The sequence below is a fragment of the Pseudophryne corroboree genome, chromosome 9 (genome assembly GCF_028390025.1).
Source record: "Pseudophryne corroboree isolate aPseCor3 chromosome 9, aPseCor3.hap2, whole genome shotgun sequence".
Taxonomy (NCBI): Eukaryota; Metazoa; Chordata; class Amphibia; order Anura; family Myobatrachidae; genus Pseudophryne; species Pseudophryne corroboree.
In genome coordinates, this window is record NC_086452.1 from 122,652,276 (window position 1) to 122,665,199 (window position 12,924).

Sequence of the window (12,924 nt, forward strand, 5' to 3'; positions counted from 1 at the left end):
TTATGTTACAGCCTTATTAAAAAATGGAATAAATTCAATTTTCCGCTCAAAATTCTACACACAATACCCCATATTAACAACGTGAAAAAAGTTTTTTGAGATTTTTGCTAATTTATTGAAACCCCCCCCTAAGAAATCACATGTACATAAGTATTCACAGCCTTTGTTCAATACTTTGTTGATGCACCTTTGGCAGCAATTACAGCCTGTAAGTATGGTATTGGCCTGGTGATGAGCGGTGCCTGGTTTCCTCCAAACATGACGCCTGGCATTAACGCCAAAGAATTCAATCTTTGTCTCATCAGACCAGAGGATTTTGTTTCTCATGGTCTGAGAGTCCTTCGGGTGCATTTTGGCTAACTTCAGGAGGGCTGCCATGTGCTTTTTACGAAGGAGTGGCTTCGGTCTGGCCACTCTACCGTACAGGCCTGGTTGGTGGATTGCTGCAGAGATGGTCGTCCTTCTAGAAGGTTCTCCCCTCTCCACAGAGGAATGCTGTAGCTCTGAAAAATTGACCATCGGGTTCTTGGTCACCTCCCTGACTAGGGCCCTTCTCCCCCTCTTGCTCAGTTTAGATGGCCGGCCAGTTCTAGGAAGAGTCCTGGTGGTTCCACACTTCTTCCATTTACGGATGATGGAGGCCACTGTGCTCATTGGGACATTCAAAGTAACAGATATTTTTCTGTACCCTTCCCCAGATTTGTTTCTCGAGCAATCCTGTCTTGGAGGTCTACAGACAAATTCCTTTGACTTCATGCTTAGTTTGTGCTCAGACATGCACTGTCAAGTGTGGGACCTTATACAGACAGGTGTGTGCCTTTCCGAATCATGTCCAATAAACTGAATTTACCACAGGTTGACTCCAATTAAACTGTAGGAACAACTCAAGGATGAACACTGCAAACAGGATGCACCTGAGCTCAATTTGAGCTTCAAGGCACAGGCTGTGAATACTTATGTACATGTAATTTCTTAGTTTTTTTATTCTTAATAAATGTGCAAGAAAAAAAAAAAAATTTCACAGTGTCATTGTGGGGTATTGGCCCTCATTCCGAGTTGTTCGCTCGCTAGCTGCTTTTAGCAGCATTGCACACGCTAAGCCGCCGCCCTCTGGGAGTGTATATTAGCATAGCAGAATTGCGAACGAAAAATTTGCAGAATTGCGATTAGAAATTTCTTAGCAGTTTCTGAGTAGCTCGAGACTTACTCCTACACTGCGATCAGTTCAGTCAGTTTCGTTCCTGGTTTGACGTCGCAAACACACCCAGCGTTCACCCAGACACTCCCCCGTTTCTTCAGACACTCACGCGTTTTTCCCAGAAACGCCAGCGTTTTTCCGCACACTCCCATAAAACGGCCAGTTTTCGCCCAGAAACACCCACTTCCTGTCAATCACACTACGATCACCAGAACGATGAAAAAACTTTGTTAGGCCGTGAGTAAAATAACAAACTTTTGTGCTAATTTACTTGGCGCAGGCGCACTGCGAACATTGCGCATGCGCAGTTTGATACTAATCGCTCCGTTGCGAAATAAACTTACGAGCGAACAACTCGGAATGACCCCCCTTGTGTGTAGAATTTTGAGGGAAAAAATGCATTTATTCCATTTTGGAATAAGGATGTAACATAACAAAATGCATCTCAGTCATGTTGGGCATCTTGCGCTCTATGGTATACAGATGCTAGGTGTATGAGGTATTGAAGGGCAGCTTCGAGAACACAATTCAAATGTTCTGTTAGTAGCACTGCTTTTTTTTCTGGCGGTACCCGGGGGGTACGCAGTACCGGGCAGCACTTATTTTTTGTGTCATTTTTCATTCTTATAACTAGTTTCATAAACAGGACAAAATCATTGAAATCATTTTAGACATGAATAAAATAAGTGTCTGCACAGTTATCCACAGAGTGGAAGTTACTACAAATCAGGGGCGTCTTAAGAGAGGAGGAGGCCAATGTGCAGTCTCCATCTGGGCCCCCTCCATTCTAGCTGCCTAGCCGGCAGTGCAGCGGAACTCTGAACACTAGGGTCACTAGAGACTGTAGCCCTGTACCAGAGTACAGTGCATATGCACAGGTCTCAGGGAAAATAGATGCTGCATAAGTTTCCTGGAGACCAGCGCACCACTACTGGTGCTGATGCGGGACTCCAGAAGGGTATGTATTTTAAAAAATGGGTGCATTGTGTGCAGTGTGTGTACCGCACACCTTGCAACCATTATATATACACCACTGCTTCTAACCTTGCTTCAACTTGGACTATATGCATATGTGCTTATGTCATGTGCATGCATTTTCCTGGACTTATGATGTGTTACTTTATAAATTTCCTTTTTAGTTGTTCATTGCAACAACAGCTTTAATCCATGTGGTATCTGGCAGATGTAAAATTGTTCTCTTGACTATAGTAATATAGAAATAGTGTATTATATACAGGGTCAGAGTCTACCATTTTATGTAGGATAGGTGGACACAACTTGTGTATGCACTGTGCACACAAAAAAACAAACTGGCCTCTAGGGATTGCGTTAACTGTATTTCCCTAGGAACAAAGGTTTACCATTACATTGGATGTGATTACAGAAGTTGGAGAGATACTGGGAATAGAATATTCAGGAACTGGATGAGGTGTATGTTGCTGGAGAGATTGTGCTGAGTTGAATATGGAAGATGGAGACATATGGTACCCTGCCACTGGAGTCCTTCTATAGGGTATTAATGGAAAAGTCCATACCCGGTTACCGTGACAGATTGATGTGAACTGTACAGGAACAATGCTTTAGTCTGTATGTGTGTGTGCAAGATTTCATCTTCCTAAAATAATAATAATAATAATAATAATAATAATAAAGTGAAAAACATCTCAAATTACTGCTTAAATTAATGTTAAACCTTTTAAGTTCTTTAGAACTTCGGAGACTAGGTGGCCCCCAGCCATTCAGGTACATTTACTATACCGCCACTAAATTCCCTCTTCCACCACTGACTATAGTTGTTTATTTGTTATAATATGAGATCCTTTCAAATTGAAGAGCCCCTTTGTTATTGTTAGCACAGTGAATATACGTGCTGGTTATGTATGAACATTTGGATCATTTCAACTGGTATCGAAATGAGAAATAAGGACGGTGGGGACTGCTCAGACATGCATTATCTTCATGTATACATAGACAACTATACAGTACTAGTGACACATAGCCCTGTTGTACTGTGTCACCCCTACATGGTTCAGAGTTGAAGTCCCAGCAGGGAGATGACACTAGTGCTAACTGCTATCACTAGCCAGGTAGGGGACTGAAGAGGCCATGTTCAACCCTGTATTCTATCAATCAGACTCATGGAAAAGCACTGTCTTTCTGAATGCCTCTATGTTATGTCACCTATGTATGGTGAGTAAGCATACTACAAACATGTATGAATATTTACCACGCTGTCAGTTGTCTTTGTAACCATGGCCTAAAATGAAACAAATAAAAAGTGATTAAATGCAGATGTTCATAGAAACTACACACATTTATGGGAAATGTCAGTAAACCAGAGGTTCCCAAATGCGGTCCTCAAGGCACCCCAACGGTCCTGGTTTTAAATGTATCCATGCTTGGCCACAGGTGACTTAGTTAACACCTCAATTTGATTTAACCGTCTGTGCTGAGCCATGGTTATACCTAAAACCTAAAAACGACTGTTGAGGTGCCTTGAGGACCGCGTTTGGGAACCTCTGCAGTAAACTGTAATTTCAATAACCATAAAATAATTAGAATGTACAGTATATAAAGGTGGAGCAGGGTTAAGCAACATAAAACATTGTGATCTAGTAGTTTGACCTAAATTCATCCCCATATATCCATATACAGCATGTTGTAGGTGAGAGGGTAGACACAGTGAGGTTATAGCATAAGTAGCATAGACTATCTTCTGCGTACTATTATGCACCAGCTGACAACATAGGTTTCAAACAACCTTAGTTCATATAGAACACTGAAAATTAAGTGATACTTAGGTCCAGAGTTGTAACTAAACATTTCAGTGTCCTGTGCCAGAAAGAGTTTTGTTGCCCCACAATATTTTAAATAGGGACAGTGTGTGCCGAAGGCGCTTACCCCCCAAAAAGGGTCATGATCTCATGGGGAAGGGGCATGGCCACACTACAGTACCCTCAATTCACATTATGCCATACAGTAGTGCCCCTTATACACATTACACTACACAGTAGTGTCCCTTATACAGGTTACCCCATACACTAGTAGTGCCACTTAGAAATTATACCACACAGTAGTAGTGCACATTACACATTATGCCACAGAAGTGATGCCCCTTACACAATATGCCATATAGTAGTAATGCTCCTTACACATTATGCCACATGGTACAACTCCTACTACACATTATGCTACACAGTTCAATTCCCCCCTTCACAGTATGACAGATTGCCGCACAGTACAAATCCCCCCTTACACGTTGGGGAAAATGTAATATGGTGTGAGAATCAAGAAGTGAGAGAATTTGGGAGTGTTCTCCTGTTTTTTTTTTTTTTGAAAGTGGCAATCATTTACATGGCAAAATCAACCTGGTTTTGCCATGTAAATGATTGCCACTTTAAAAAAACAGGAGAACTCTAACGAAATCTCTAATTTCCTAATTCTCACACCCAATTACATTCCCCACATTGTGCCACCTAGTACAAATCCCCCCTTACACATTTTGCTGCACAATACTGACCCCCTCCTTACACAATATGCCACATTGCCACACAGTATAAATCCCCCTCTTACACATTATGCCATATTGCCACACAATACAAATCCCCCTCCAGATCTCTCTCACCTAAATACTGTACTTACCCATTCACTGATGCTATCCTGCCTTATAGAGCTCCTCACTCTGAGGAGCAGGTCACTGTGGGAGGATGGAGAGCTCCCTAATGATGGGAGCTGGGGAAAGCTGCGGTGGTGATCCTAGTGAGTTAGGCTACAGCTGCTCAGCCAGGGTTTCCGGAACAAGAATTGAAGACAGTGCAGGAGATGGGGGATGGTACGGAGCACAAGGGGCATGCTGCTGCAGCGCTGCCCGCTGTAGCTTATAATAGTAGCAGTGCACCCAGCAGAGAAGGAGCAGGGTGCACCACTACTGTTATAAATTGCAGCGGGCAGTAGTCAGCAAATAGTGGCGGGCTGGCAGTGCATACACATCGGTGATCGTGGGGTGGAGGTGGGTCCACCCAAAGGGCATGTACTCTTTGTATAGGTGCACAACCCTAGTTATGGCTCTGCCATAGGTCTTAGGTACTGAGTTAGGTGTTGTCATAGAACAGGCTCCAGCAGAAGACTAGTGGATACATTTAGACAATCTTGTGTTGTGCTTTCAAAACTCTTGTATTGTGCCCTTGCCACTTAATTAATAGTTGTGGGTGCGGCATCCTCTTCTCTGTCGTTGTGTCTGTCTGTTTTTTTCAAGTCACAAAAACATATGTTCATGAAAACTGCATCATTTTGTAATGGAAACTCCTAGAAATAACATGCACTTTGTTTCATCTCAATGAAGCTTAATCTGAGCAATAGCAAAAGCTACATTTATTGGCATCATCAACGCAAGAGATACTGAAAGTTAAATCTCTTAAAAAAAATGTTATAGAGGGCACTAAATTGACAGGGGGCCTTATTCAGACGTGGATGGAGTTGCTGCGCATATTGCAAAATACTGATGTTTGGTACTTTGCACATGCGCCAGACATATAATGTGCATGTGCAGTACTGGTCTGCATCGTAGGATGCGGTACTGCATCAGACAGTCAGTGATTGACAGTCTAATGTTGTTTAGGGAAAAAAAGGGGGCGGCAACGTAGGCCTCTGTTTCCCAAAATGGAGGTGTGTCTCCACCGTTGTGGGGGAGTGGCAAGGTCAGGATCTCCGTTGGAAGAGAAGATATTTTCTGTGCTTTTTGTTTTATCTGTAGCGGACGCCTGGCACGACCCCATGGTCGTGGTGGTGCAGATGATCTGATGCTGCTTCCTAGGACACAGCTTGTATCACTAATGCAAGTAGGAGCATGATGTCTCCTGCTGCATTACCATATTAGTGCTATCGCTGCTGCTTCCATGTAAGCTGCAGTGATAGCACCTCCTTCCACATCTGAATCAGGCCCAGGATGCCGTAGAGGAGAAACTTCTCAAATACCTCTAATTCCCAGTAAACATCTGCTTTCCTCTGCCAATTAACAAACCACAATGTCAGACTCCACATCCTCACCCCTCCCACCACTCCAATTTTCCTATATTCTTCCCTCCCTCTCTCTTCCCCTCACCCATCTGCCACTGCCTCAACACAGCAGAATAACAGTGCGTGGGCGTCTAGGCTGCAGAATCAGGCAGAATGTGAAGGTCTGACAAGGAGAATTGCTATAGTGACCCATCACCACTGAGAAACGAATATGTTATTATAGGTTGGGACTATAATGCCAGCGGTCAGGATCCCAGAGGTCAGCACACCAGCCTTGGGATCCCAGCCAACAGAATGTCAGTGGGGGGTGGGGAAGCGCAATGAAGCCTCTTGTGGGCTCGCTGCACTCTCCATGTAGTGGGCTCAGTGGCTCACTGCACTCACCACAGGTTCAATTCCCTCAGGTTCTGTCAACACCAGATGGCCTAATGATGCAATTCTATGGCAATTGTATCATTTTTGCCCTACCCCTATTGAAATATGCATGAATTGTGGCATTTTACCACACAGGGTTTAATGACGCGACTGGTCCATCCCACCCCATCTCCTCTCCAGGCTCCTCCGAGAGGAAACTTCAAATCTAGGTAAGTTTGGGTAACAGGTGTATTGCTGTATTGCTGGTGGTCACATGACTATAGAAAAGATTTGCATACCTGGATGTTTTTCAAGCATTGATCTTGTAGAAGGGGGTTTAGCTGTAAAAGATCACATATTAGGAGGAAAAACATATCATAAGATAACAATTGTTAAAAATTTGTAGTAAAGTAACAATTACACAGAAACACAATATATATTCTGTATCTTTAAATATTTGCTAATTACTGTTAGTTGTATTTTGTCACAACCATTAAGCATTTGCACAAAAATTTGGGCACATGGTTAATTTTGGACATTATCCATGATCAGTAACAGCCAGTGAAGCCATAACACAGTGGAAGATCATTTTATTCCAACGACTTGTAATAGGCATGCAGAAACAAAGTTACGTGTTTAAGTGCAATCAGTAGCATCAATTTACATTATGCAGAGAAAGAAAATAAATATTTTGTACAAAAAATAGTAAGTACAGTATTTAAAAAAAATCAGTACATCATTCTTACCAGGTTGCAAACAGCATCAACAACATTTGTAATGAATTCGCCTGAGTTCTAGAGAACAATGAAATATAATTAATTCATTTTTAAAATACTTTTATTTAGTAAAGAAAGAGAGACAGGATCATCAATAGCAGGTCTAAACCCAAGTGTGAGAAGTGGGAGTTGCCAATACCCCATAGTGGTCACAAAGTACAAGCAGCAGACTGAGGGGGGTATGTCTAAAACATTCTTGTGGGCATGGTACTGCCTTCTATTCACTTGCAGGCCCCCAGAGGGATGTAATATGAAATACCAGTGTATGGGATCCCGGCGACCGACACCAGCATGTCGATGCTCAGAATCCCAACTAGGGTCAGGTAAGTAAGCTTATCCTTACCCTCTTACCCTAACCATCCCTTCCCGCAACATAAACCTAATCTTCTCCCCCACAACTCCCTGTGCTGACTGAACCTAACCCCCACTCCCTGCATTCTAACCCTAACCCTCCTTGTGGGTGCCTAACCCTACCCCCCCTCCCTACAGCCTAACCCTAACCCTTCCTTTCCTGCAGCCTAATCCTAACCCCCACCCATTGCTAAACTCTAGAATTCGAGATGTAGCCGGTCAGGATTCCAGTGTCAGCATTCCAGAGTGATGTCAGCATTTTGGCCGCGTGTCAGGATTCTGGCACCGGTTTTTCGAGTGCCCGCATCCCGATCTCCGGCATCCTGACTGCACCCCCCTCCCCCAGAGAAGTCTTTGCCTGGGTACTTTAAAGCCACCATCCTTCTCTGTTGCCCTGTGTAGAACTAAAGGGACGTATACTGGAACCCCTTCATTAGGGAGATACTACTGACAGATATTGTAATGGTTGCTTTGTCTGATATGTCAGACTGGAAAAGTTTTGAAGTCCATCCAGAACTAGGGCACAATACATTAACTGACAGTTGAAAGGGGTTAGAGAAAACTCTGAGATCCAGCAACCTATACAAATTTCACACATATGTTTGGGCAGGTTCATCATAAGTGCAGCACAGAACTGTCTGCAGATATCCACCATGTCTTGTGAGATCCCAGTATCAGAAAAGAGTATGTTTATTGTTACTTCAGAGTTAGAAATTTAAATATTAAAATGAGATTGTTAATAAATCAGTCTACAAATAGTTAAAACAGTTTACTTAGGTGTATACTTATATACAATGTGTTAATTAATATCACCCTAGCCACAGTATTGCTAACATCTAACAATTTATGCATTGAGCATTTAATAGCACCAGATACTGGCAAGGTGTTCCTAGGAATTTGGAATTGTTGATTAGACAGCATCCACCATATTCTCCACCAATTACATAATCTTCCATATACATAAAAAACTTATATATTATAATGGTCATGGTGATAGATCCAGTTGGCCTGGCTAACAAAAATCAGCCAATCAGGAGCAGACCCTTGATTTGCTAGGCTAAACCAATCACCGGGCAGTTATTAGAACAACTGTATTTCCTATATAGTTAATGGATGTTTTATATACTGTATATTTCTTAATTTATTTTACCATTTAGACTAATTACAACATTATTTGTGTAAAAAGCACTAATGACTTATTAACTTTAGTCTATAAATGAAAATAATGTAAATATAACTTACAAGAGCTTTCTCCAAGCATGAAGAAACATGATCTGCGATTTCTAAAACATTATCTGCAGTGTCTTCCTAGAAAACAAACAAACAAACAAACAAACAACATATTCATATTTGTTACTGAGTAAGCAACTTTCATTTAATTTCTCAATACAAATCTGCCATATTTTGTTCAGTGTTCTAGAGATGAAGGTGTAAGGAGAGATGTGATATAGGGGGATGCGTATCAAAGTCTAGAGAGTGATAAAATGGAGAGAGATAACGTACTAACAATCAGCTTCTGTCGTTTTACAGGCTGTGTTTGAAAACCTTCCTCCAGTGTATTTCTCTCCAAGCTTTGATGCATCTCTCTAACAGAGACACAATACAAGTAGTTGCATTATGGGTTCTGAAAATAAGTGTAGTAAATTACATACTGTATATGGGTGGTCTCCAGTATGCCGGCTGTCGGGATCCCGGTGCACATTATACCGGTGCCGGGATCCCGACAGCCGGCATGCCGACACTCAGGGCCGTTTCTTGGGGCAGGCGAGCAGTGCAACTAACTGTGGATCCCTGTTTCCCCCTCCTATTTCCCCCTGAGTAACCCGCTCGGGGGGCGGAGTTTCACGGAATGACGCGGTTGCGTCGTTACGTCATGATGCAACCCCGTCACTCCGCGAACCCCCCCCCCCCCCCCGAGCGGAATACGGAGTGGGATCCAAGTTAGGAAGAGGGAAAGGCCGGCGCGAGGAGCGACTGGTGAGGTGGGCCGAAGAGCGGTAATCGCCTCTGTAAGTATTCTCTCTCTCTCTCTCTCTCAATGTGTAAAATGGAGGCACCTGCCGTAATGTGTGAAATGGGGACTCTTGCCTGCCGTAGTGTGGGGATTTAATGTATCAAGGGCATTGCAGTGTGTGGTATAATATGGTGCAGGGGGCATTACTGTGTGGGGCTTAATATGGTAGAATTTTTTTTCCTGAGGTGGTCGTGATCTGTTGGAGCAGGGTCAAAAACGGGATTGTGAGGTAGTCTTTTCAGACGAGGTCATGCCCATTTAGATGAGGCCACGCCCATTTATATGAGGCCACGCCCCCTTGTCGGGTGCGCGCGGAAGTTTTTTTATAATCTAGGTGTGTGCGTGTAGGGGGGGTGTCACATTTTTTTATGTCATGGGGCGCATTTTTAAATCTCGCACTGGGAGCCAAATTGGCTAGAAACAGCCCTGCCGACACTTATTCTCCCTCGTGGGGGTCCACGACCCCCCTGGAAGGAGAATTAAATAGTGTGGCGCGCGTAGCGCGCCCCCGTGCCCGCAGCGTGGCGAGCGCAGCGAGTCCGCAAGGGGCTCATTTGCGCTTGCCACACTGTCGGTATGCCGGCGGTCGGGCTCCCGGCGCCGGTATGCTGGTCGCTGGGAGCCCGACCGCCGGCATACCATACTACACCCCTGTATATAGCTTCAGTAAAATAGCATTACTTCAATGCATTTCCCACATTTTACACACCACATTTACAGACTGATTTAAGAAGCATACAGACTAGACACGTTTAATCTGATTACACAAGTTCTCTCATTCTTAATTGTACCATCATGCTAAGGATAAGCACTTTATATGTACAATATTGTTTTGACTTTTAATTACGTTTATTTTCTGTGTGCTGAACATATAGGGGTGAATGTAATAGCCTATGAATTGCAGGCATTGTCAATATCCCAGCAAGTTAGGCTGATGTTTAAAAGTAGCAATCATTTAAAATGCAAGGTTTTGCCTTTTCAATGATTGCCACCTTAAAACACCAGCCACTTTAAAGCATTGCCAGGATGTCGGCAATGCCACTACAAATACCCTATAGACTCTTCTTTTAATCACATGACAGGGTGAGAGGGGCTTGTGGCAGACCTGGCACTGTGGCAGACCTGGCAGAGGAGGCGCTGCGGGCCAGGGCAATGTACTACCCGGTGGATTGTCATCCCGCCAGTTGTTTGTTTACCAAACTGCACTGTCCACTCCATCTCTGCAGTGCTCTGCCTCATGGTGCTCTGGACCATCAAGGTGTGCATGCCCATGAGTATTGATAGACGCCGCCGGGGCAATAAGAGAAGGGGCTTACAAAAGGAGGCAGAAGGTAGCAGGCGCTTGGCCAATCGATTTAGGGTATCCCAGCTGTCTACGCATATGTACGATTAATATCACAATGCGGTAAGAGCTGCCCCTTGTTATACCTGCACCACCAGGTAAGAAGGTGTGCGGGGTGTCCTGCATCTCCTAGTACCAGGAGGAGACGTCTGCACGTAGTCGCGGGGCTCCTCCTCCCTGCAGCTGGAAGGACAGCTGGCTGTGTTGTGGGGAAGGAAGAGGTGGGTGGTGGGGGGACCGGGAGCACACCGGGAGCCTGCCAGCACGCAGGTGAGGAGGGCCTGTCTGAGCAGCGCTGGGTGGCAGAGAGACGGCAGGATGCGGAAAGTAGCCCATAGGCTTCTATAGGGTTATGCCAGAAAAGCTGGCATTACCCTCCACATCATTAAGCAGGCGGCCGGCAGTTAGTTTTTTTTTTTTTTTTACCGCATTTTTCCTTTAGTACATCCAGGCCTCTATGTCAGGCAGACATGAAGTCATCACACCAGGAAGCAGAAAATACACAGCTGCTGTTATGCAAATATGCTTGTGTGAAAAATAAAAATTCTCTGTATTGGTGTTGTTGTGGATGCACTATGGACACTCCGCAGTTCATTAGACATAATCAGAGATTTGCAGGCTCTGTGAACCCCTTAATCAACAATCAAGGCTTAAGGGTGGGTCCCTTCTACTGTCCAGCTCATGCCAAGAAGATCAGAGCACAGCGCATAGCCATAGCTGCACCACACTATACAGCAGTCACATGCATAACTGCATATGCATCCTATAGACTTTATCAGCCATGTATATACATGGATGCTGAGGGAAGGTTTAGGTGCAGAAACAGCCTGCAGAGCCTGTACTCAGAAATCCCCCAACTTCCTCCATCCCCACTATATGTGATCATGGCTTAGAGGTGCTCGCATTGCCCTTACAGGATATGCTGCTAGTATGGTAGTACATGGAGGAGGGTGAATGAGTCCTCCATTCACCATCCCATCAGGAGGAGCTGTCCCTCTGTACTGGGTGCTTCTGCAGTGCTGCTGTCTGTGCATAGAGCCTGGGAAGCAGCAGTGAATTCACCACATGCTTCTACTTCCTGGACATGCCCGGGCGAAAGCGCCACCTGCTGGTGCATGTGCAAATCTCCTCTCCACCCTTCATGCTCTTCTATAATTAGTTTCCATCCATGGTCAAAAACAGGTGCAAATTACTAGTATATTTTTAAACTTACCAAGTTAAGTCCAGTAACTTCCTGGATGGTACATTCATATGGTTTCTGTTGAGTATCAAAAATGAAATGACATTAAAATATTTATATTGTATATAAAATGATCATGTTGTGAGATGACAGCAGTTTAGAGTGTTGACTTCAGAGCAGTCAAAGCTTAAATAGGAAACTTAGAATACATGCACATACTGTATATCAGTTTTGAGATAAAGGAGCATATTTTACCGAGCCTACCTTCAGTCTTATGTAAGGAATACATTAGATACCTCAACCTTCTTCGCATCGTGGTACGGCATACTGGTATTACAAATGTGTATGGGTGAATGAAGACAAACAATTGGCTCTGTCAGTCAATGTCTGTATGCATATAACACCTGGGATCATTGGTCAGTGATAATCTCTAGCACTAAAATCATCTAATTAGATTCTGACTGATGGTATTTGATGTTTTCAGTCCAATTTCACGTGAAACAGCCAAACTGGACTAATATTCTATCACTTTTGGGGCTAAAATTAAAATTTCTACACACTGACAGATTTTAAATTAGGTTACTGCACACTGATGCTTTGCCTGCCACCAGCTCCTGAAACATTTGCATATATGTCTATGAATGTTACTTGTTATTATTTTTGTATAGCGAACATTTAAAAAAAAAAGTTACG

At 43.7% G+C, this 12,924-nt stretch overlaps 1 protein-coding gene across 1 annotated transcript in view; it reads right to left on the reverse strand.

Annotated features, from left to right (window-relative positions):
• LOC134956772 (uncharacterized) overlaps positions 1-12,924 on the reverse strand; it is an 80,139-nt gene that overhangs the window by 47,160 nt on the left and 20,055 nt on the right. The window contains exons 5-9 of the mRNA XM_063938734.1: positions 12,265-12,309; positions 8,938-9,003; positions 7,315-7,362; positions 6,868-6,909; positions 3,426-3,455 (exon numbers count right to left, since the gene is read on the reverse strand). Coding sequence (XP_063794804.1) covers positions 3,426-3,455; positions 6,868-6,909; positions 7,315-7,362; positions 8,938-9,003; positions 12,265-12,309 — 231 coding nt within the window. The remainder of the gene's footprint in view (positions 1-3,425; positions 3,456-6,867; positions 6,910-7,314; positions 7,363-8,937; positions 9,004-12,264; positions 12,310-12,924) is intronic.